General features: G+C 40.1%; 1 protein-coding gene across 1 annotated transcript in view; it reads left to right on the forward strand.

Moving 5' to 3' along the window:
• The window catches only part of cnih3 (cornichon family AMPA receptor auxiliary protein 3), a 173,135-nt gene that overhangs the window by 18,387 nt on the left and 127,436 nt on the right, over positions 1-27,312 (forward strand). The window contains exon 2 of the mRNA XM_076272584.1: positions 13,003-13,071. Coding sequence (XP_076128699.1) covers positions 13,003-13,071 — 69 coding nt within the window. The remainder of the gene's footprint in view (positions 1-13,002; positions 13,072-27,312) is intronic.

Below are 27,312 nucleotides of genomic sequence, written 5' to 3' on the forward strand. Positions count from 1 at the left end.
GATATCCAAGGTAAGTGAATGATTGTTGTGCTATCAGCTAACGTCAACAGTTTAGCAACGTGAACTTCGTAATTGATGTTATTTCGATTTTCTATGTTTTAGGCTACATTACATGTATGCCTTACTAAAGTATTGTAAAGACACTAAATACTATGTTTTATATAAGGCAACATGACATTCTGCGTTGAAGTATTTGTGACAAGGTTACTATAGCTAAGCCAAGCTTTTTTTCAGTCAGGAGAGAAAAAACGAATATAGAGGTATTTGGGTAGAAGACAAATAAGTGTTCAAGTTCACGTTCATGTAATCAGTGATCAATGCATCATGGAGAATGATTAGGGTAGCCTAACGTTAATGTTACCCAAGAGTTTCAAAGGATTACCAGTCTAGTTGTAAAGACATCATAATAAATATTTTGCTAGCCTAGCCTCAAGGCATAGTCTAACTACAGCCCTGGTAGCCCGTTCCTACATTTTCTGTCATGAACCCTGAATTATTAACAGCAGTCTAAAGCTGCTCTTGGATCTAGACTATTATTAAAATAAATAGTTTTACTTGTAATTACGGTTGGCAGAGTCTTTTATTCTAATGTTGTTTAACTTCTTTCTTTTCTTCTCCTGTAGATTGATTTTCCATCTGAAGGTCCATTTATTGGACAGTCAGTGTGTAACTGCAAAGCTCGTCAGGGACACTGTAACCATCAAGTTGGACTACTGTACACACTGGCACATTGTTGTAACCTCAACAACGATTAAAGCAATGTCCAGTCCAAGATGCTTCTCAATACCGGGCACAACTCCGGTGCTTTATTGAACCAGTCGTAACATACAAGAAGTTTATCATCACCTGGCAACTAGCCCCACCATACCCCCATACGTCATCACTCACTCTTGCACACACGCAAAACAGTATACCTTAAATAAAACCCTCACGTTATGACACACATCTTCTAAAGCTACAGTGCAAATCAGTCCCCCCTACAATTAGTAAAACCTCACTCCCACAGAAATGCCATGTTCCTCCACGCACATTCGGCCTGACCCTAAAAGCAATTAACACTATGGAAATATCCATATTAAAGTCACCCACAGTTTGCCCACGCCCAAAGAAATACAAAAGATGTGATGGTATCCTACCCAATCTATATTGCCCTGTTCCAGTCCCCCTACCAAGTGACCAGTTTGCCAAAGACCTTAAATGCAACTTAGCTGCCATTGCAAGCAGCTACAATGTATAGCCTACTTTTAGCCGCTGAAAGACATCCAGTGGATAAGGTTGCCACAGAACTTGGAGACGTACCCTGTGGTTCAGTCCTGTCATACCAAGCCCTTGCCTGTCCCACCTCCACTACCAATGTCCCATCACCCACCCTTTCCTCTGCCGCCACAGTCATGTCACAACGTCACTGCTCTCACTGAAAATGAGAGCAGGTTGAGCAGTTGGAATGACTGTCACACTCTCTGATGCAGAGACTCTTGAGATGGAGACAAGGGGACAGAGCACAAATAACACCTGGCACCGCGTCCGATCTCAGCGTCTCACATCCTCCATATTTAAGAGGATTGTGTCGAGGGTTGCCGACTTCGACACCTTAGCGGTGGAGGGCGGTGCAAACGCAAGCTATGAAAAGGGGACTGGAGTTGGAGCCTGTGGCTGCGGCGCTGTATGAAGAGGTCACAGGTAATGTAACATTACCTTGTGGCTTTGTCCTAAATCCACATGCCCCCCATTTAGGTGCCTAACCAGATCACAAGATGGGCTCTTTCAGGGGCTTCTGGAGATAAAGTGTCCAGATGTGGATAGTTTTGTTGAGTGTAGATACCTATGCGCAGGATCAGAAGGTTTTACCCTTAAACACAACCATCATACTACCATCAGGTAATGGGACAAATGGGCATAATAACTGGGATGACCTGGTGTGATTTTTTTGTATATTGCACCAAAGACTACCACCTGGAGAAGATCCATTTTGATGCAGGCAAATGGGAGCAGATGAAGACAAAGTTGGACAATTTTTTCTTTAAACATTTTCTGCCTGCCCTGTGTAAATAAAAGCTTTTATGTTTGTGTTAACCCAAGAACAAATAGTTGACAATGTTTTAAAATGGTTAATACATGCAAATTGTTCACTACACAAATTATATCAGTTATATGTTCATATTTTATGATAGAAAAAATATATACTGTATACATGCAATCATATTATCTAATGTGGAGACTACAATCTTACGTCACATGCAAGTTACATTCAGTATTGAGATACATTCAGTATTGAGACACAAGATCCAGTATGAAAACATCCAGTATGAAAAAATCTTCCAGTGTGAAAAGGGACATTCCAGTATGAAAAAACATTTCACTATGAGAACTCATTTAACCCTCTATTCAATCAATCAATCAATCAGTCATTTTTCTAATGTGGGTGAGTGTGTGTGTGTCTGTGTGTGCGTGCAAGATGTCTGACAGTGTTATAAATGCATGTTAAACAGGATTAAAAGTTAGGTCCCTGAAAGTTAGTAAGTAGAGCACAAACAGTCCATAACTGGTTAACTGAACCACACAGTGAAAGGGGCATGACCCCATCAAATATATGATACTCTTTAATACGCCTGATTGCCCTCTCTACCTGAATCCTCAAGCGGGCAATCTTGTGTGTGTGTAATTTCTTCTTTGGAGAACTGCCCACTTGGCCCCAAGAATGTTGGAATTATAAGTTTTACATTTTTGTCAGCAAGGAGGTCTTTGATAAGAAATCCCTTATCTGCCATGACTTCGGCTCCTGGCTGTAAGAGGTTGAGAATGCCAATGTCTTTATCCGAAATGGAGTAATGCCAATCAATGACTTTAGTGTTGACGTACCCTTGTAATGGAAGTATGTGACCGAATTCAGAATCTTTGAGCTTGCAGTTTGAATATGGATCTCGGTACAGTCTAGCACTAGCACAGTGTGTTGGGGAATGTCCTTTTACTGGATGGTGGCATCATTTCATTAATAGCCTCTCTACTTGGCCATATTAGCAGTGTGCCAAGCATGAAGAACAAGTACTACCCCCATGTTATGCAGGTCCTACTGACTGTCGTTGGTGATACGCTAAACCACACCGCTAAATCCACAGCAAAAAAAACCTTGCTGCACACGACAAAGGAAAAGAAAGAACTGGTCAAAGAGACATAGGTGCTGGGCATCGAACCCCTGTTTCACAATGTGGTCTTCAGTGTGATGTAACCTTTGCATTTGACTCCATCTAATCATTGACTCTGCTGTGGGTTTTAAAGCTAAGAAGACTGCTTTCATTGTATCATAATCTTTAAATCCAGTGTAAAACATTATCAACTGTGGCTCACACTGGAAGCGTTGGAGATTAAATTGCTCCTTTCTCAAACTTTGGTTTTCCTCCTCCAGACGGGGAATCTCTCTCTTTGCCGCTTGAAGCTGTTCTTTCACAGACAAGGAGTTCACCACATAGTCATGGTCAGGCACTGCCTCTGAAACCTGTATGGAACTGTGTGAGAAAAAGACAAAAAGGAAATGAGATTACAAATATATAAACATATTTAGGCATGTCATAAAACCATGCGATAGATAAATAGAGCACAAATAATAGTTTCAGTTGTGGTCAAAAATCTCCAGGCACACTCAGGTGTGAGAAATCACTGCAGATTTATTCACGATACCAGGAGCAGGTCGCTAACAACAGCATGTTTCAGTAACACTACTCAAAGTTCTGTAGGGCAAGGCCCTATCTTATACACGTTAGATACATTGGTAATACAAATCACATGAGTACAATGTTCTTTTCCAAAAATCCCCATACATGCAGAAATACAACAATACATGGACACTTCTTGGACATAGCATGTGATCCATGCGCCATACGGAAGTCATGTGGCTACTCCAAGTAAGTCAGATAATTGGTCAATACAATACATATGCATCCTTCAGCATTTTCTTGCCATAGTCTAGTTCCTGTCGGGATATTCCTAATATTACTGCCTGAGGCAGAATACCCTTAACTTGTGACAAAGGGGGTCACATGACCTTTATTAGAAAGTTGTGACATGGAGAGAGCAAATGACAGACAAAGCAAAGTTGATGCACAGTATTGAATATATAGAAAGCATACCACAGAATATAAGAAAATGAAATGTTAATCACTTCTATGTAATAAATGTAGATTAGTATTCACTTGTAATACATATAAACTTATTAATAATAACTTCTATTTCATAAGATTTGTTAGTAATCCAAAATTTCTCTTACACAGCTTGTGTAACTGATCCTACCATTTCATTTACCATAAAATAGGCCTACCAACTTAATTAAAGTAACACATGTGTTAGTATTATTGATAAATGCAATCCAGCAACCCTATAGATGACCAGATAAGTCACTTTTCCTCATCATGCAGAGGCCTATCTGAAATGTTTTCCTCACCAATGTTACAAGTATCACTAAAAACAACAAATAAAAACAAATATGTATGTATATATATATATAACAATAATAAGAACAGTATTCAAGAACTTCGTTCAGTTATCTCAGGCAGTTCCTACTTAAAGGAATATTCCACCATTTGGGGTATTACACTCATTTTCCACCTCCCCTTGAGTTAAACAATTGATTTTTACCTTTCTCCAGTTCATCCAGCTGATACCACTTTTAGCTCCAGCCTAGCATAGATCATTGAATTGGATTAGACCATTAGCATCTCACCTCTCCTTGAATTGCTTCATAGTTACCTGAAAATGTGGTCCAACGTCACGCTTTATTTTTACTATCCACTGCCGACGGATGTCTGGTTCTCTTGGGAAACGATAAAAAGATAATTCTTTGTTCCGTCGATGGTAAGAATTACAGCCAACGTTTCAAACTCTCTACCACCTCAGCCGTGTTTTCGTGCTGAAAATGTTGGCGCTATCGTGACATGGGCGAATATAATCTACTTCCTGGTCATTGTCAACAATGCTATGCGCAATGCAAGCTGCCAGATAGGTGTCCATGACTACATCTCCAACTCGTCTGAGGTCTTTGAAGCATGCTGGCCCTGGCACGCGGTACAAAAGGATGCGTAGATAGAACAGTTCAGTAGTGTGAGGGTTGAAGTTAATCACTGGAATTCGTCCTACAGTGTCAGCCATGCAGTCATAGTGAGAACTCAGTCTTTTTTCTGCAATTGAAAATTCTTCCGTGTGTGAAGTGTTGAAATACATCTGGGTACACAATGTGTCACATGTGGATGAAGAGACATAGCTTCAAAAAAGGCGGTCAGTGTGGTGGCCCTGAGTCCAACAGGTTCTGGGCAGTGCCTTCATCATTGAACATGATGACCTGTTCATCCTCTACATGAATTGCAAGCATCTTTACTGGTGGCTGTTTCTGCTGAATGGGGAAGTCGTATAAGCGCCAGTAACCCTCAGATGCAGTGATGCAACGCCCTAACTCATAACATGTCACCTCATCATGTCATAGTATCTCAGGGGTCTCTTCATCAGGCACATCCAGTCTCACCATGCACTGATCAGGCCCCTTCTCCAAATATTTATACAGATATTTGACACTGAAGACAGCACACTCAATTTCAACGTTAATATGCGCATTGTATCGGAGCAGGATGTACGGATTGTATGGCACAACCCATGTATTATTGACAGGTACATTGACGCCACCTCTGATGGTCTTGATGATGGGCGAACCAGGTGCACCTTCTGTTCGTTTTCGGTACAATGGGTAGGAGTTGTCTGAAAAGCTTGTGTTCTGTCTCAATTGTTAGTCTTTGGTGCGCTTTTTGTCTACCATGTAGGGGCTGGCACTGTTTCATTGTCCACATGGACCGTGAATCATGTGTGGTGTTACAATGCGATGTAGTTCCATATTTGTGTTTTTGTCAGGAATCTCTGCAGACACCACACGACTGGCAGCGGTCCTGGGTTTGTTGCGGGCTACCATGATCATGAGCATGTGTGGAAATGCCTCTTTTGTGTTTCCTTCACCATAGCATAGGCATCAATGTGTCCCAAGATGTCACATTTGAGGAGGTCTGTGAGGAGTGCTTCCACCTTCATGTGAAATACTGTGCAATGATGTCTGATCTCTTATTGGTCTGTTGACCCTTAAAAAGTGATCCTTTGATTTCAGGCCAGTTCGTGTTGCAAGTGGAGGTGAGAAAGAAGTCAGGTTTTCCTTCGATTCGCACCAAGGCCATGGCATCTTGGAACTCCTTGGCGTACCATCGGGGGGATCCATAAATTGTGGGTGGCAGGATGGTTAGGCGTCCAGGAATTATCTCAGTATCACTATTCAGGGCATGGACAATGATTTTGTACTTTTGTACTTCTTGTTGTGGCGGATCCAGTTGAGGAGGTGTGACTCAAATTTTGCCATCATGCCACATACGTAGTGTTGTGTCAGCCTCCCACCACAAAGCAGTAAATTGAAGTGTTGAGCAGTGTCACACACTTGAAGATGGTAACGGTAGAAGCATGTTGGTGACAAACTGTTGTAGTTGTTGCTCCTGGAGCAATGACAGACACGTCACTATTCAGTGATGGAAGATTCACAGTGTCATGAGGGAAGCTAGCTGACGGTAAGACATGTATTTGCTTAAGATAGTTAATTTGACACACACGCTCACCAAAGCTTCAGGGCCGTAGTCACCATAGAATATTCAGATGTGACCAAAATGTCCCCCCCAATATTCGGACATACAAAAAAATTAAGAAAAAAAACGCTATAGGCTACTACAGGAAACCAACAAGTCCCGCCATCTGAAATGCAATCAAACATAAATAACACACAAATTAGTGACCTATTCATGGTTTCAGAGAGTACACTGTGAGTGGTTTGTCCTGGAGGTTTTGCGTTTATCGTTTGAGGCGTGCGCTATCAAAAGCTTCCTGCACCCTACTGCGGTGTAGGCTGTCAACAATATCGCAAAAGATACCGGTAGGCTACAATTCTCACAAAACTTGTTGGAAAGGTGTAGCACTGTCTAAGGAAACCCCATTCATTTTTGAAGCTGATCAGACTCAAAGGTAACTTTGAAGCATTTTCCATATTGTAGCCTATTTTTTCGCAATGCGAAAGTGAAACGTAGTGTCCTTTCATTTGAATTTGTGCGTGCCTGTGTCATTCATTTCTTTCACATGTCTTACAACATAAATAATGCATTCATATGCTAGTAGTAATGTCAGAAATGAACCGGTTTATAAGCCTCTTAGAAATGGCTGTTGCATGTTGCATTTAGATGCGCACTCAATCGCGCATCCATGCAGGCAAAACGTAACACTCAAATGTGGCGACGGCACAAAAGTTGAAAAAACTTTTACAATGGCGGAGATAGCCTACAGTTCATGTGAATCGCGGACATTAACCAAAGAAAGGAATTTCCACCTCCATTCACCAAATAAAGGCTGTGTTTCTACATTTTAACACAAAACGTAATTTCTGTCAGAAACCAGCCTATAATGCATAGGGTAACTTGAGGTGAGTCAGACAGAAGAGGGACCTGTCTTAGTAGCCTATATTGAATCCCATTCCTTTCAAACAACCTTAAAATTGTGTGATTAGCCGCCAGAATAATAAAATCAAAATACAAAATATGATTGGGCTAGGTCCAAACCTACTAGTAAGCATTCAGTGTAATATAGAGGTTATCAAAGATACTCTAGTTTGTATTTTATTTTAAAATATAAATTTTGGAGACAAATGGAGTCATACCACAGGTCTATATCCAGGGATGGATTATTGAATGGGCCTACTGGGCCCAAAAGCTCAGGGGGCCCTGAAGCCTAAGACTGTGTGAAGTTGCTTCTCCGCCCTTCTCTTCTATTTCCACAAAACTCACAAGTCGTCATAATATAAAGGGTCATTTTTTTATTTTTTAAAAAGTCTTCCGGGGAAGTACAGTATGCCCCCGGGCCCCCCGGGGGTTCATAATCCATCCGTGCCTATGTCCGTCAAAAGTTTGGTATATCCTAATTGACTGACTTAACTAATGACTTGTTTGTGATTTTAATAATATTTTTGCATGGCAGGAAATGTATTGAAATTCTGTTATTGAAATTCACACCGCACCACAGATTTGGTCCCCCCCAATGTTGACATCATGGCTACGGCCTTGCAAAGCTTGATGGTGTTTTAAGCCCCCAACGTCGTCTTCCAGGCAGCGCTGCCACCGTCGACTTAAAGGCACCTCATCCTAACCTTAATCCATGCCTAATCAGCTCTGCCTTGAAGACAACGTTGGGGGCTAAAACACCAAGAAACCCCACCAAACTCATACTTTATGTGGTTATATTGAAGTTGTTAATGTTTCATATATCAGTGAAATATTTTAAGTTATACTCTTTTGTAACCATTAAAATTAGTTGTAAGTCTTCTGTGCAGTATAGCCAAGTAATGAGTTTACCACGCATGAGTTTTGTTCATAGGATCAGACAGTTAATGTCATAAGAATGGTTCTGAGATGTAGCCTATCCTGACGAGTTAATTGGTGAATTAAACTATAGTTGGGTACTTGGTAGATGGCATAAAATACAATAAATAGAAAGTGAATATGTATTTTATGCATTTTATGCATTTAGAAGTCTTATGAAAGTAATTTGTATTACATGAATTTCATCCTGTTAAAATACTGTAACGATTGATGAGACTCACAGTTGTCCAATCAAAGGTTTATTCAGCAGAAGAGGGGTCACATACACTAAGACGCCAATACACAGGAAACCCAAGGGAAGTCACTAAAACAAGCACAATACACGGTATTATACAGGGTAGTCACATACAACACACAGGGTTAACACATGAGGTACAACTCAAAGAAAGACTACACAAGCTAACACATACACAACAAGGTAAACACAATTACACTCACAAAAACCGACATTGCACAATCTAGTATTCACACACATTGCATTCTGGGAGGATAGCACTCAGTCCGGAAGACACTGACGTTACAATACATTGAATACACACTGAATATAAATGGATTAAAAGAAAAATAGTAAATATACTTGATACAGAATAACTTGATATAGAAGACAAACAATTTTGTGGAATGATGCTTCATCATATGAAATTTGCAATGATGTGACTCAAAAACAGTGGTAGCCTGCCTATACTGTAAGTGACATTACGATCTGTCTGCCACTTGTTGTCTGTAGCTGGTTGTGCTTTGCATGTGTGGGATTCTGAAATTTCAGAAAGTCTTTGGGCAGCCGTGGCCTACTGGTTAGCACTTCGGACTTGTAACCGGAAGGTTGCCGGTTCGAACCCCGACCAGTAGGCGCGGCTGAAGTGCCCTTGAGCAAGGCACCTAACCCCTCACTGCTCCCCGAGCGCCGCTGTTGTAGCAGGCAGCTCACTGCGCCGGGATTAGTGTGTGCTTCACCTCACTGTGTGTTCGCTGTGTGCTGAGTGTGTTTCACTAATTCACGGATTGGGATAAATACAGAGACCAAATTTCCCTCACGGGATCAAAAGAGTGTATATACTTATACTTATACTTAAAGGTGCCATGTGTAAGAATTGAGATAAAAATATCCAAAAAATGAGCTACACGCATCAAAAGAATGAAAAAAAAATAAGGGCGATGATGTCATTAAAAAAATGACAAGGTATAGTGCTGCAGAGATATCAACCTGAATTAGCATGCTAAATTACTAGCCACAGCCCAACAGGTGTCATAATACCAGTTTTGGCCATGGGAGGCGGTATGCGAGCAACATAACCACCAGCCAAACTGCAATACACGTGTCTCGGTTGTTACTCTAGGGTAGACCAACTCACTTTCTGGAGGTACTGCCCCCATCTTTTATGGAATGTGGAGTACGAATTGATTTTTTGGCGGACATTACACATGGCACCTTTAAAGACTGTCCAAAGTAGCCTGGGCTATTCAAAGTGTTTTCAGTTTCATCCATTTTTTTGAGGGTCAGGTGTATTTCATATTTTAGCATGTTTTGTCACACAAAATAGCCTATCTATACAGGTACAAAATGTCTTTGCACATGCACACATTATTTTACACAACTGCACAACTTTGGTACACAAGTGAACATCTTTTCCCAAGATCACAATGTTAAAGGCCCTATAATGACTCCATACAGGTGCGGGTCATTTAAAAAAAAAGAGTCTCAAATGTTGTTTTCTGTAGCTCTCACTTTTGCTCCACACGTGACTGAGATATTTGGTGCAAAACTGATTCGTACCCATAGCCAGAGCCATAGAATCTGTATCTGTAGAGCTATGGGGCGGGCACTCGACAGACAACCCTTTTGGCCAATCAACGGTGCTGACTGCTGAATGCTGATTTGGAGTAACGAATTTGGGCTCATCATCTGTCCAATATTGTTATTGCCATTATCATTATTATTTTAATGCCCACTAGTGGTATTTATGTTCTGCTCAGGCAATATCTTTTTTAGATTACAATTATTTAGCATGCAGCTCTTTAACCCTGTACTTTCTAGCATGGTCCTTTCATCTCATATTTGAAGATCATCACTTAAGCCTACCTGCCATATGTGCCTCCTCTTGGTACATTTTCCTCACATAGTCTGGAGGCTTGTGACTGCTCCTCATCTTAAATGTAATGTAATTATGAAACATTGCCATTAGTAGGCTAAAATATGAGTCTGATTAATTAATCAATTCGCCTACACAGTGTCATGTCATCTTTATCACAGTGCAAAGTCTCTGTCACCTGCTGGTTGGCTTTTTCGCAGCCAACCCTGCAGTGATGTGCTGCCCAATTTGCTGCCTCCCTGAATTGTCTCTCCCTCTCCTGAATCCACCTCTTTTCAGTGAGCATCTTGGCTTCTAACAATACCCAAAATAGTGATAGGATTTAGGCATTTAACCATTCTTCTTGCTAAAACGAAATGTGAGAAAGTAACTATCAGCAGACAGCTTAGCTTAGTTTTGCCTAATGCCTACCAAAAAATAGTAGCCTAGGCTATGTGATAACGGGCTGCTTGTCTGCAAGCTATCTGTCTAATTATTTAGGCTAAACGTGGCAAACTCAGCCTGGATTTATGAAGATTTTAACCTGTTGAGGAGTGAATTCTTTAAGACAATGCCGTTCCCCAGAGAATTATTTTCCTGGCTCCTTCTAGAATTCTACGCAAACGTTCTATAGTTCCAGTGTTCTTAAAATTGTTTAATGGCAGAAAAGTCTGCGTCATGTTATAGAACCTTTTTCGAAAACGTTCTAATCACATATTTGTGATCGTACTCCCAGGGGCCCAGCTGCATCTGATCACATATTTGTGACCGTACTCCTCAACAGGTTCATTAATTTTATAAAACTTGATGATGATGATCGTTTGTTATACATCAAAAACTCACCTTTTCCGACAACGTTGAGTTGTATCACCCGACAACACTAGCCAACTAGGCTACTTTGTTTACAATATTTCCAGGCTTCAACCAGAGCTGCTGACAGCTGAAGCAGCAAGAGACAAAGAGAAAGAGGTAGAGCTTTAATAGAAATAGTACCTAGGCTATGTAAGGGATAATGTATAGAACGCTGGTCATTATCGGGAAATAGGTCCCGACAGGGCGAAACGGACCCCGACGAGCAGCAGAGGGGTCTTGTTCCGCCCTGAAGGGACCTGTTTCCCGATAATGACCGGTGTTCTATACATTATCCCGCTTATTACACGGCTACTTGCCAAAACGAAACAATAAACTCCCCATGATATGACTCTTTAGGCTACATAGCCTAGGCTATAGCCTATTTGTTACTGTTTCATCGTGGCTTTTGCTGAGAAACAAATAGTTTGTAACAACACATGCTGAACTTGAATCAAACATTCTTTAGAACACAGCTGATCAAGATTCAAGATTTATTTTATTACATCTCATTATAGGTTTATAATAGAGTAAAATTTGTTGTGTTTTTTCTCCTCAAAAAATAAATAAATGAAAGGGTGTGTGTGTGTGTGTGTGTGTTTGTAGGGGAAAAAACCTTGTAAAAGTTTTTGAATGAAGTTCCAATCCTTGCGTAGTGATATGAAAGACGTGAATTAGAAGCACAAAACCCATTTTCCTTGACAGCGCTCTGTTATACTTAGCAACGGTCTGTTATCGAGAAATAGCAGCCCACCGAACGTTGGGAAGGCCCATTCAAGTGAATGGAGCATTCTTCAACATTATGAAGAGCCGTGTAATAAAATCTGCATAATGTATGCTGTCATGCATATCAGAAATTCAGTATTTTCTCATTTTATATCAGTAGATTATCAATACCCCCCCCCCCACACACACACACACACACACACACACACACTCTCACACACAGGTTTTTTTTTTGAAAGTCATAATGGTTTATCATTGTTTAAAGTAATACATCCTTAAATTTAAAAACGGTATGATCAAATTAAAGCATTTTACAAAGAAATATTGTTTTCAAAATTCAGTCAATCTCATAAATGACCTTAATTTTGTGTTAACATTTTTTAATTGTTATCAGCTGACTCATGGAAGTGCTTTAAGGAAATTCAAAAAAATATATTTAGAAGGAAGGCTATATGTAAAGAAAATCCTAATAGGTTATCATAAAACTTCTTATTTTGTTAATTGTTTTTGTGTTTCGGTAGTGACAAATTTTGGGAGAAGGAAAACAATCTGAAATTAAAATGTCCAAGTATTAAAAAATGTGTACCTTAGATGTTGTACAATGCATGTGAATGAAAAGTTTTGGGAAAAAAACAATTTTTTTCCAAAATGTTTCAAATTCTGAATTTGCACAAATTCGGTAGAATGGCCCATTTAGGGATATTTTATATCCTTATTTTAAAGAATTCTTATATGTGTCTTGCACCATTTTACCAAGTCACATTCCCTGTTGTGTGGAAAAAAGAAAAAAAACTTCTGATTCTGATAATGGGCCCGCTCGGTTTAATGTTGAATGAGCTAGAAATATATATTTTTTATGTTGTCAAAAATGGCAATGCTGTTCTTCAACACTCATGCATACCTAATCTCTCTCTTTTTTTCAGATAACAGCCTTTGATGAGCTGCAATCAGATTTCAAAGTCCCCATTGACCAGGGCAATCCACTACATGCGGTAGGAATTATATGGGGATGAACAGTGACCTTACATGCAGATCAGTCAGAATGTGTACAAGTGTGTGCAATTTATGGATGAATGCTGAACCCTCTTACAAGACAAGCTGAGGCATTTTTGTAGACTATCATACTCTGATATGTCTAAACATTGTAACATTTATTAGTGTGAAATATAAGAATTTATCACCCGGAGAGATTGGCTGGTGGGCCGTTAATTCTGAATAACTGGACACTTATGAAGTAGATCTGGTAAAAAAAAGTTTAATCACAGTTCCTATAGTAGCAACTGGGTGATAAGCGAGATAACGGCCTTCGATGTGTCCTTTTATACAGAATGAATGGACTGCTGCGCGTTGGGGAGTTATTTGCCTTTCACCCTCATCCATTAGTATAGAACGCCGGTCATTATTGGGAAAATAAGTCCTGACAGGGCGAACCGGACCCCGACGCGCCAGCGGAGGGGTCTTGTTTCGCCCTGAAGGGACTTATTTTCCCATAATGACCGGCGTTCTATACATTATCCCGCTTATTATACGGCTACTTGCCAAAACGAAAAAATAAACTCGACGATAGGCTATGTGTCTTTACACTTATTTGTTACCGTTTCGTCATGGCTTTTGCTGAGAAACATAGTTCGCAACACACGCTGAACTTGAATCAAACATTCTTTAGAACACAGCTGATCAATCGTCTGCTTTCACTTTTGAATGAAGTTCCAATGCAAGAAGTGACCAGAATACTTGCGGAGTGATATGATCAGCAGCACAAAACCCGTTGCCATTGACAGCGGTAATTATATGTTTGCAGCGGTAATTACATGAATTTATTTTACCGTAGAACGTTGGGAAATCCCATTCAAGTCAATGGAGCGTTCTACTAGCATTGTGAAGAGCCGTATAATAACTCTGTATAACAGGACACCTCGGCGGCCGTTATCCCTTACATGCCATAATGGGAAAAAAACTGTAACCCCCTTATTTCATTTTAGATTCAGAGAGAGATTCAGAGATGTATTTGTCACATTCAAAGGTACATATATTAAGGTGTACAATTGGTAGTGAAATGTAAAGCTGGTTAACTCCATGACAAAATTGAAAAAAATATGAATAGAACAGATAAAAGATGATTAATAATTGTTAATAGTAATTTAATTAGATAATAAAATAAGATGGCAATGTTGTGCAATAAATGATGTTCTGACATTCTCAGGGGTGGTCTGTCCTAAGGAGCTAGGCTAGCATGCAGTAGCCAGAAAAGTTTAGGGTTCAATTCTTGGCTTCCACCATTGTGCATTTGAGAAAGGCACTTAACCCCAAATTGCTCCAGGGACAATGGACTTTGTAATATAATTGAAATATATAAGTCACTTTGAATAATAGTGCTAAATTAATGAATGTAAATGTAAATAAATGTAAATTTAGGTCTAAGAAGTGAGGGAAGATATGTAGGTCTAGTTATGAAATACTGTTTTTCAGATGCAAAATTATGGAAAGTCTGGAGGTTTTGGAGCATTTGCAGAAAAGTCTATAATACTAAAAATAGACACTTGTTTTGTAAAACCATGTAACTATTTTTAAAGCCAAATCGCTATAATTTAAAGACAGGTTGTAATAGCTAAGTGGGAATTTACAGTTGCCCCCAGAATTATTGGCTCCTTGCTAAAGTTGACTAAAAAGAGGAATATAAAATCTATATAAAAGCCTTAAGTAAAAAAATTAGGAAATACATTTCCTACACCAATTCTTTGTGAATGAATAATGTATCATAAATAAATAAATGTTCTTCCTTAAAATACAGGGGTCATAAGTATTGGCACCCCTACAGTAGATCCCCTATTTGCTACAGACTACAGACGCTCGTTCGTTACTTGGTTTCAAACGCAGCTCAACGCTGTTCTAACGCAAGTCGGAATCCCAGCAGGATTCTCATTATTTACTCATTATTTATAGTGCAGTCACCAACGCGGCAAATAACGGTCTGTCCGATCAATATCAAAACTGTTGGCCGTGGTCCTCCGATGCCTATCACTCTAATATCAGATCAAATCTCTCTGATCTGAGGAAAGTGCACCTCGCGCTCTCCAGTTGAATTTGTTCCGCGTGGTCCTGGCCATAGGGTCCCTCATCTTTAACGCAATTTTTTGGGTTGTATGGCGAAATCCTGCACGACTCCTGCCTGCGCAGTTGACTCCTGCACGATCCCGCAAATCACTTCAGGATCCTGGCCAGAGACTTCGCCAAACATGCTTTTCTATTATGCTATTATATCTGTTTGCAAATTACGGAATGGAAACTAGTGAAAATGTGTTTAATGGAGTGGAAGATATGATGACTAGTTGCCTATAAGTATTGTAATGGTGTAAAAAAGTCAAACTAAATCGTCAAGTTTAAAATAAACTATAACCAGTTTAGCATATTAATATATTATAGGCTACCCTACAAACCTATAGAACTACTGTAGGCCTACCATGAGAGTCTTGTAACCTCTGTGTTTTTTTCTCTTGAAGTTGAAGATACGCTTTTATAGAGTTAAGCATTCTTCCTAAAGATTATGTTGAGAAATATTTATCTTGGACAGTACTGCCCTACAAAGCCAAAAGGCAGTAACTGCATTTTTGGTCGAAAATGAGTTAATGTAATTTTTGGGATATTAAAGAATTCCTTTATCATGTGGATAAATATCTATACTCAATTTGACTGTTTTTTGAAAAAATAGAGGGTTGTGTTCACCGTAACTCCCAAAACCATACAAGCAACCATGGCAGAGAGCCACAACTGCAGTTACTGTTCTTTGGCTTTGTTCTTCGACGTACAAGTACAGTTACCATACTCTGCCTTTGGTAGCAAATATTGATTATATGTCATTTACTGCCTTTTGCCTTTGCACGACTCCTTATTTTTAGTACATAATACAAAGGCAGAGTACAGTATCTGACAAATAAGGGTCAAAGGTCAACTTTGAGCACAAGTTTTTTTTATATACACACATTTCTTCATCAGGGCAACAATTCACCAGATTTTCATTGCTCTACCTATAATACATTTGTGTAGACAAAACAAAAAACTTTAAAGTCATTTTTCTCAGTTTGACACTCTGGTCAGTTACTGCCTTTTGCCTTTGTAGGGCAGAGTAGGTAACCAGGTAGGCCCTACAGACATGGTCAGCGTGAAAACCCGCTGAAGGTGGGCTGAGCTCTGCCCATATTGAGCCGAGCCCCGATCTGCAAGGTGCAGCCAGGGGCTTCTCAGAGGTGTCAAGTAACGAAGGACAAATACTTTGTTACATTACTTAAGTAGAAATTTTGGGTATCTATACTTTACTGAAGTAATTATTTTTGAGCCGACTTTCTACGTCTACTCCTTCCATTTTCATGCAAGTATCTGTACTTTCTTACATTTTAAAAAATATCCTCATTACACCTATTTCATTTCGGCTTGTTTTCATTCCGGCTTGTCATTGTTCAAAAAAAAAAAACCCTAAAAAAAATATCCAGATAAATCGCCCCATCCAGATAGACGAGAAGTATAATCATATACCATTCCGACACCCTATTGGTTTGTACGCGATCCATCACACCACCTGCACATGATACAAATCACATCACACTCCAACAAGGACATAGCAAATGTGTAGCGAAGTAGCCTACAAAGATGTCCATGGCAGAGAAGATAACTTGAGCTGTAAGAAGATAACTTGAGCGGTAAGCTAAGAGTATGTTATTATCAGTCGATTATTAAAATATTATTATATATTATACAAAATAGTGTAGTAACCTAGTAACGTACTAATGGTAAATTTGTAATGTATGCTAGGTACATCCCAAGACATGCCATGGTTTGCTTGCTAGTTATCTGAGCTTATATTAGTTAATTGTTAAAAGTTATATTCTATAGCTAGTTGATAAACCATGTACTAAGGGCAGATGATGATGAGCATGATCCTGTCTGTGTATGAGAGTGCGTGCACCTGAGTGGGGCAGGTCCTATGGGTCCAGGTAATAGGCCTAACTACCAACTATCAGCCAAATTCTGTTTAAAATTAATTTAGTCAGACTATCTCATCAATAATGCTACTTTTCAGTCATGCTGCTTGTGGTCCTAATTTTGTTATCTTACATCCGTTGCCTTCACAGATTATAAATAAAGGTTATTGATAACATGCCTCTGAAGTTTGACTTTTTGCACCATTAATACTTATCGGCAACTAGTCATCATATCTTCGGCTCCATAATACACATGTTAATGCTCAATACTACATACACTGCGTTCTAAATTATTATGCAAGTTACATTTTTCTCAGATTTTCCTAAATAGTTGATGCAAATGACAGTCAGCATAATTTTCAAGTCATCAACCGCTAATCAGTGTCATGGACACACCGCAGATTGCGAACGCTGTCAGACCCAAGTTTCCGTCGTATTTATCAATCGTTGAATCCTTAGTGTAAACTGCGCCTTTCTCTGCCTTTCTCCTTTCTCTTATTTGAGTATATTTCAAATTTTATTGAACAAACCTCCCAATGATAACAGTATTTTTTTCAAAAAAAAAAAAAAACTCAAAATGCACTGTTCCAAATTGTTATGCACAACAGAGTTTCAAGACATTTTATAGGTTGTAAAGAACTAAAAATTTTCATTTTTATGAATGATGTCATTTGTTGAATTTGCAGCATTAGGAGGTGATATAAATTAAATCAAAAGTTATTTCAATCAAAAACATCTTAACAGGCCAAGTTACATGTTAACATAGGACCCCTTCATTGATATCACCTTCACAATTCTTGCATCCATTGAACTTGTGAGTTCTTGGAGAGTTCCTGCTTTAATGTCTTTGCAGAATAGCCTCCCAGAGCTGCCAGAATGTCAGAATAGCCTCCCAGAGCTGCTGCTTGGATGTGAACTCCCTCCCACCCTCATAGATCTTTTGCTTGATGAGGCTCCAAAGGTTCTCAATAGGGTTGAGGTCAGGGGAAGATGGGGGCCACGCCATGAGTTTCCCTCCTTTTATGCCCATAGCAGCCAATGACCCAGAGGTATTCTTTGCAGGATAAGATGGTGGATTGTCATGCATAAAGATGATTATGCTATGGAAGGTATGGTTTTCTTTTTGTACCACGGAAGAAAGTGGTCAGTCAGAAACTCTACATACTTTGCCGAGGTCATTTTCACACCGTCAGGGACCCTAAAGGGGCCTACCAGCTCTCTCCCTATGATTCCTGCCCAAAACATGACTCCGCCACCTCCTTGCTGACGTCTCAGCCTTGTTGGGACATGGTGGCCATTCACCAACCATCCATTACTCCATCCATCTGGACCATCTAGGGCTGCACGGCACTCATCCGTAAACAAAACTGTTTGAAAATTAGTCTTCATGTATTCCTGAGCCCACTGCAACCGTTTCTGCTTGTGAGCATTGTTTAAGGGTGGCCGAATAGTAGGTCTATGCACACTTGCAAACTTCTTGAGGATCCTACACCTTGAGCTTCCCAGGACTCCAGAGGCACCAGCGGCTTTAAATAGCTGTTTGCTGCTTTGTAATGGCATTTTAGCAGCTGCTCTCTTAATTCTATGAATTTGTCTGGCAGAAACCTTCCTTTAGGGTATGTTCAGAATGTTCAGATGTACTAACACTTTTGCGCCCACTTCAGGCGTATTTGTTTCGCAATGTTCGTGTAAAATCATTGCGAGGTATGTACAAACTGGCCGTAATGATGTAAAAGCGCAAACTGCCTGTCGCGGGAGCTGAAAGTGGCAGATTGCGTTTGTTATGTCATGCATATGCATTCATGGGAGGATCCAGGGGAAAGTTAGCCTCGTGAGACCATCCTGATCTCGCGAGCTTCAGGGTTTCACTCGCAGATCAGTCTGGATACTTTCCGTTAAAGAAAATTTGGAGCAGTTCACCAAACGAACGTCCAATCAGCGTTGGCTTTGAGGCGGGTTGAGGTGTGACGCAACAAACAACATGACGGCATCCACAGAGATGAGCATAGCTATCGCGCAAGTTTTATTCAAATTAGAAAGTATTCCTGGGTAAACTGTGAAGCTATGAGTCTCAGCCATGCAGCTGGGAGGAATGAACGACACAGACATCCTCCACGGCTGATTCCAGTTCATAATGGAGGAATATACTATCTTCAGAAGTGTAGGGCCTACCGTGAAAACTTGATGGGAATTGTCGTTGATTAGGTTCATAAATGGTAAGTTAAAACATCTTAACGTTTGTCACGTTACCTAACTTAATTGTATGTTAAACGGCATTAGAAGAATACTTTGTTCATCTAATTGGTTGATTTGGCCCGTCGATAACCAACAAAGGTGGTGATAGACAGATTGTTTATCCAATCAGCTAACCAGTATGTCCGCCCCTTTTCACAAAAGTTCTTCAATGAAAAGTTCCCAGATGGATATGCGGAGCAAATCCATCTGGCGGAGTCAGGTTAGGGGAAAGTGGGAGTTTAGCATAAAAAGATGGGAAGGGAAGAGTAAAGAGCGCCTAATTATGTATTCCGCGGTATGTACAGACTGCTCCTGAAGGCGCACGTAATTACTATTTAGAGCACCAGTTTTTGTGGTGAAAGTATTTGTACTACCAAAAGCAACCTCAACTTTCGTTGGCCTTTTGAATGTCTTACTTTCACTTTCACGTCATTCACTTAAACTTTCCTACTTGCTAGATTTGACCAATCTTCCATAGCCTACGTGCACAAGTAAGTTTGAGTAGAACTACTGATGATCTTCATTATCTCCCTGCTTGTTTACATCTTATCATGTATGGTATTATTTCATGATCGCTAAACGTTTGATTCTTTTTAATGTTGTCATCAGTTAACTTCATTCAACTGCGCTTGTATGTAGGCACTGCCATTCAGTTGTGGACGTTCGTAAATTGCGTTTATGGGCGGAGAAAGGCAGAGAAAGGCGCAGTTTACACTAAGGATTGAACGATTGATAAATACGACGGAAACTTGGGTCTGACAGCGTTCGCAATCTGCGGTGTGTTGTCCATGACGATGATAACGCTACGTTCGCAAATGTACGTACATCTGGCCCTAAGTGTCTTTTTTGCAGCTGCCGGCGTCCGTCTTAGATTATAATCTTATAGAGTAGACCGTGCTTTCAAAAAAGATGTCGGCTTCTTTTAAAACGCGACCGCAACCGTCTTTTTCTGCAGCTCAGAAGTTGAGAAATATTCAACTTCTAGCGGAAAAACGCCATACGTCATGCTGTCTTTTTTACAGCTGACCAATCACAAGCAGATTACCGAGACCTGTGGTTTCCATTGACAACAAGTAAAAAATGGAGAAGGTGACAGAACACTGGTCGAGAGACTCGTTTTAGTGTCTGAGTATAGGGAATTGTTTGACATGACTTCACAACTTTACCATAACATACCAAAAGCAATAGCCAACCCCATTTTTTTTCTTCTGCGATATTTTGTATCCACATGTAACGTTAGTTACTTTGCCTGTTGCAAAAAAACCCCAGCTTCTGGCTGCTTTTTGGAACAAACACTGGCAGATTTTTTTTTCAAACTGAAAAAGCGGTCTGCATAACTTCTTTTGTCAGAAAAAGACGCTAAGTCTGAACGTACCCTTATTATGCCTTTGTCTGCACAAACCCGCCTGTGCTCTGAATCAGCGACAAATTTCTTCACAGTACGATAATCACTCATACGTTTTTGGGAAATATCCAATGTTTTCATACGATACCAAAATTATGACTTTGATACGATACCTGCCATAAATATCTCGATACTGAAACGATACCACGGTGAAAATCTATCTGGAAAAGAAAGGACGCAGACATCCTCCAAGTGTATTGATCCATTTGTGTTGAATTTGGTGCATTTTTGTAGTGTGCAGGTCAATTCTGGGTTCTAAACTTCTAAACTTCCTACATAATTATTTTTTTTTACAATGAATTGTTTTCAATTTATTGATATTTATAGTGTTATATCACCATTGCCATGGTCTCAAAACACTTAAACAATTAAAAAATTAAAAAATTAAAATAAAACAAAATTATAAATTAAAATTGTATAGTGAAATAAAACAGTTAGAAATAAAAACATGAATGAGTAAATAAGTAAGACAAAACATACAATAAACAACAATAAAAACTGTATGTGACAGTAAAGACAGTACATATCCCCTGGAACAATAAAGCAGCAGAGTCAGTGAAGCAAGGGTGATCAAAGAGCTAGTGGTTGACCAAAATGTTGAGAAAAAAAGAAAGGGTTTTAGTCTGGATTTAAAACAGTCCACAGAGCCCGCCTCTCTGACATGTAAAGGGAGGCTATTCCAAAGTGTAGGTGCACGATAGGCAAATGACCTGTGTCCAGCTGATTTCTTATTTACAGATGGAACAATCAGATGGCCAGCACAGAGCGCAGAGCAGGGCTTAAGGAGCTCACTCAGGTAAACAGGTGCAAGATTATGCAAGGCTTTGTATGTTAAAAGAAGGATTTTAAAAATCAGATCTGGCTTGTATTGGCAGCCAGTGAAGAGAAGCTAGGACTGGTGTAATGTGACTGTATTTCTTCACTCACATTAAGACTCTAGCTGTAGTGTTCTGGACAAGTTGGAGGCTCTGTTTTGTTTTGTTACTTGCTGGGAGACCAGAGAATAAGGCATTGCAATAATCAAGTCTTGATGATACAAAAGCATGAACCAGTGTTTCGGCATCACGGAGAGATAACATGGATCTAATCTTAGCAATATTTAGCAAGAAAGCGGATCTAGTGACCGCTTTGATATGGGGCTGGAAAGTAAGGTTAGAGTCAAATGTAACACCAAGATTTTTAACAGTTGGGCTCTCAGAGATAATGCAGTTGTCAATTTTACAGACAGACAGGAGTCACATGGGACCGCTGAGGGAGATGGCTGCCTAGAACTTTCCTCCTGACTAAAATCCTCCTATTTTCATGTACATTCGATAATAAAAGCTTATATTTTAAGTTACAACGAAGTGTAAAGTGCAGTATAACAAGTGTGTGCGAGTGCGAGTGTCTATTGTGCGTCTTTTCCGTCCCCTCATGACAAATACGTCGAAGAGTAGAACAGCTAAGCAAGGAATAAACTATGCTTGCATGGCTAGTGGCACTACATCCAAGATAGGATCCAATTCAGCCATTGTTCCCAGCCTGGCAATGGATGCTATAGCCGGACTTCAGGCTACTTTGGAGAAAACAATGCATGAGATGGTTCAGGTTAGTGGTATACTTAAAGAGCTACAAGAGGATGTTTCCCAAGTTAAGAGAGTACAAGCTAAAACCAGCATGGATATTACAGCCATATATGAACGACTGGATGAGGCAGACGGTCAAATTATGGACTTGGAAACTGAACATACTAGGCTGGCCACTGAATTACAGAAAAGAGCAAAGCATTTTGAGGAGATGGAGAGAGCAATGCAAAATGCAGAAAATAAGGATAGACAACTGAATTTGCGGCTGGTTGGATTAAAGGAAAATGAGGGTGAACATTTGAGGGAGCTAACTCGTCAGCTTATTGAGGACGTTCTGGGAGTGAAGCTAGCTGACAATGAGCTACAGCGGGTGTATCGACCAGGGCCATCTCAGACGGATGAGGGGTCCCCTCCGCGACTGGTCGTCATTTTTATTAATGAATGGCTCACTATTTTAGTTCAGTTGTCACAAAACTATTTTTAAGCGACATGTTTGGTAATTTGGGACAGTATGTTTGGTAACTTGGGACACCGATTTGTGGGTGTAAATGAATGTATTGAACTATAATTAAACATGTTAAATAATGTTTTAATGGATTTGTTATCCATAAATATATCTTTAAGGTTATGCATTATGTGTAATCTTCTGATTTGGTTAGATTATACATATTATTACGTCGACAAACATCAGATTTAGACTATTGACTAAGAGAAATTAGAGGAATCCAACACGTTTTTTGAAAAAACAATAACATTTTATTTATATTTTGTAGAATTAAATTATGTTTTCATATATTCAACAAGTCATGTAACAATAATACACAATCAACAGCACACAAATGCATCAATATGTAAAAATTCACAAAACATTAATAACCGATCATTTTCTTTCCAGAAAACTTACATTCATCTGTCCTATAGGCTATTAGACTAGGTCTAATTAAAACATTTCCAAACATTTATTTGTCAACTCATAAAAGTGATCAACAGACACTACCTGAAATGGTAGCCTATCATTCAAAACCTGACCATTAGACTGGGCCAGAGCAGTAAGGCCTTATTGAATACAAATAAACAAAAAACTTTTAAAAAGATATCCATGTCTAGTCATCAACAATTTCATTACAACATTACAACATTACAAATACCACATATTAGTGCAATCATGGTCAATAATTTCCATGAACAGCTTAAAGATTGGCCTATTGACTTTTCCTATAACCCACAAACATCTTAAAATTCTAGTGTCACATTCAAAGGCAGTCCGTGCAAAGGTATGATTCATCATCATCAAGTATTCCATTCTCTTCCCCACAAGTTAGATGATACCACTTTTTACAGGAATTACAGGACATCCACTCCTCATCTCTCCTTGGATCTTCTTTGTCCCCATACTTCACTCCACAAATACTGCACAAATGATCTGTTTTCTCTGCTTTTTTCCTTTTTTCCCTTTCCCTTTCCCCTTCCCTTGCCCCTTGGCTCTGTTTCGGACATAGTCAAAGTGTGCATCACTTGTGAGGTAACTACTTGGAGGCTTGGATCTTTTCACCTTGCTGGTAGAGGGGCGTGCACGGGAAGGCAATGTGATCAGCTCATCAAAACTTGTCTTGACCTCAACTATGTTGCTGGGATCTGGAGGCATCATATCAGTTGTGTGGATAGGCCCAGATGTTGAAGGAACAGCTATACATGTAGTGTCCAGGGTGGTAAACACATCTAGGTCAACGGTTGCTGACACATCCAGGTTGAGTGCAGGCGGGGTGTCCAACTGTGGGATAAAGACATGTTCCATCTCTTCAGTGTCAGGATTTTCAGCTTCCTCTCTGTCAGCAGCAGGAGCTTCCTCTCTGTCAGTTGTCAGACTTGGAGCAAACAGACATTTGTCAATGCGAGCTGGATCCAGAGGATGGATTCCGCTTCCCCTAAATCCAGCTCTGGCATTCTCAGGTGTTGCTGCACTTCTCCAGGCCTTTGATAGGATCCCAAGAAAAAGAGTCTTCTGCAGCTTCTGCCCACCATTCTCCCTGGTGAAGACCCGGCCCTCTATGTTCCAATTATGTTTGAGGCTACGGAAAAAGGCCCTGTCTGCTGGCTGCAGAATGTGGGTGGTGTGTGGTGGAAAGCAAATTACATGCACATTATTTGTTTTCATAAGTTGCAAGAATTCTAAATTAAAAACATGGGAGCTGTGCCCATCCAACAGTAGCACATGTGGACGGGGGTCACCTCTTGGGAGAGAAGCAATAAATTGCTTCCCCCAGTCGAGAAACAACTCTGTGTTTATCCAACCAGACTCAGTTGATTTCACCAGAGTGTTGGTGGGAGCCCCGTAGCACCACTCAGAGCGCAAGCGCTTTGCTTTGAAGATCACCATCAGTGGACTGTATTCTCCAGCTGCATTGAGACTGGCTAGTAGGGTGGTGGTCTCCCCTCGCTCATTCGCAGTGACCTCAAAGCAGGGCGAGCCTACTGGTGACACCACCCGCGAGGACACAAAATGATCCTGTAAACCAGTTTCATCGCAGTTCCACAAATGAGACGGAACATCTTGAAGGCCAAGGTCGGTGATGATGTCCTCATAGTTCTTAAACCATTGGCTGACGACTACGGGGTTGAAACAAGCAGCCCGAGCTGCAGATAGGGCCTCTGGCTTCCTCAGACCAAGACGGCAATGTCTCTTCATGAAGGCCTTTAACCAATAGTGGCCTGCCTGACCTTTGCCCTCAGAAAAACCTTTTAATCCATTTGCCTGTGCAAACTGAAAAGCAAGCTTCTGGATTTCTGGCTTCCTCATTGGAAAACCTCGTCTTGCTAGGTTTTCGATTATCTCTGCTAATTTAGCCTCATCCTGCTCTGACAGAACTGGCTTTCGTCCTGCTACATGCTTATGTCCTTGGATCACACCTTTAACCCGTCTTTGGAGGGTGGATTTTGGGACATTCCAGGCCCTGGCAAGATAACGGAGCTGAGGTCTGTTGCCTGCCCTTTCCAGTTCCCTGTACTCCTGCAATGCTCCCTTCATTCTGCTCTCCTTCCACATATTGTACTTTCCCTTTAATTTTCCCTGTTTGTTCACTCTCCCTTGCACCTCACTCTCCCTTGGTCTGTCTGTCTTTTTCCTGGGTGCCATTCTATTCTGTAAAATGAATTAGTTTCATAGATGAAAACAAACTCATAGATTAGGCAAAGTGCAGAAGAGTCCACGGCAAATACATTAATGCTAGGCTAGGTTTACTAGGCTACTAGGCTAGTTTACTAGGCTAGGTTGCTTCAAAGATCCATTAATATGTCTCAATACTACCACACACAAGGTCTAAATATGCTTTTACTTCATTGCTTTAACAACATAGCCTTTATTATTACTAATTTGTCAGGATATTATTGACATAAAATGATCTGACCCAAATTACAAGGCCCACTACAAACAGCTCTGACTCAACCTTAGCCTCTAATTTCATCTGCTAAAAGTTGTCTAGGATACATCACTGAGGTTTTGTGTTGTTATAAATGTGACTTTTTCACTTTTAATCCGGTTATTTATGACTAAACTATTGACACATTTCATTGTATACCCTAAAAAGGTTGACAACAAGAAAATGTTCAAATTAAATTAATATAAACATAATTTAAAAACAATGATTGTTTATTTTAGTGCAATATTACATCAAACATATTTGCTCAACATTTATGTCAACATTTAATTAATTATACACACTTTACAGCCTTATATTAAAATCCACCTAAAGCACATGTCATTTTTCTTACCTCTTGATTTTGGGGGTCAACTTCCTGTTTGATGCTGACCACACCCCCCTGTCTGATGTCACCTACATTATGTCATGTGACTTTAGTTATATGCTTCCTAAGCAATGTATTACCACCCCTAACTTTACCATAGCCCTTTCAAGGCAGAATTAAAATGTTTTTTCCTTATGCTGTCCCAAATTACCTGATGTCCCAATATACCTGAAGTCACTCTTTGAGCCAACTAATATGTTACGCGAATCAATTAACTATTGAAGGCTACCATTAATTAATAATGTAGGCAACACCCAGGTAACATGTTGTCCAGGCTATCTGAAACAAGGGGTTGCCTCTCATCTACAACAACTGGTTACCTTGGGCTGCTAGTGCACTGTGCACAGTAGGCCTATGCTACTCTTTGTAGTTGATCAACTAAATAAAATATGTATTTGTTGATGACATTATTGTAGGCCTAGTAGACCTAAATTCTGAGAAATTAAATGGTACGAGAAACGATCTACATAGCGAACCAGACCGCGATGTCTTCAAGGGTTGAATGAAGGGAGTGAAAATCAGTGTATTTTTCAAGTCAATAAACATTCTTAATTTTCGAATGTCTTTGTCAGGAAACATCTGACTTTTAAAAACCATAGGCCTGGTCAGGGCCGCGTTTGGGCATTGGGCAAAGGGGCTGCTGCCCCGGGCCCCGGCCACTAGGGGCCCCCGGCGCGGGACATTTAAAAAAGAAAACAAGTGTCTTATCGTCACCTGTCTTTGCCCGTATCAATGCATCCTATCACAGACAACAATGGCTTCGCATGAGACAATTAGTAGGCTAAATATGAAAGCGGATCTCGAAAAAAGAGAGAGCTTCAACCAGACGTTCTCAGTAAGGCGCGCCAAAACCATGGCCGTACGCACTGTGCGTATCAGCCAGGCTACTCAACGAGAGAGAATTTCCCCTGTGTGCGTGTATTCACACCAAATTGGCCTAGGCTACCATAACTTCTCAACTCTGCACAGTAGCCTATTCCAATAACTGCATGCCAGTAGGCTATTTACAATTTTCTGTAAAGTAAAGTTTATAACGTTATCAAAATCAACTTAATGCAGAACTATGCACGCGCGCACCTTTTGATTGAGCAGGAGATATACACAGGCATGCTACAGAAGTTGTAGGCTAGCTTGTTGTTTTCTATTACTATCTATGCTGGTTATCAGCACACAATCTATAAGCTAATTCATTAACTCGAGACTCATCATGGATATAACACGTTTTTTTTAAACAACGAAAACAGAAAGGAT

This window comes from Alosa pseudoharengus, unplaced genomic scaffold (assembly GCF_046254945.1).
Source record: "Alosa pseudoharengus isolate Yale_2024_CS ecotype anadromous, Long Island Sound unplaced genomic scaffold, YU_APseudo_1.1 YU_APseudo_1.1_scf_7, whole genome shotgun sequence".
In the NCBI taxonomy this organism is placed as follows: domain Eukaryota; kingdom Metazoa; phylum Chordata; class Actinopteri; order Clupeiformes; family Clupeidae; genus Alosa; species Alosa pseudoharengus.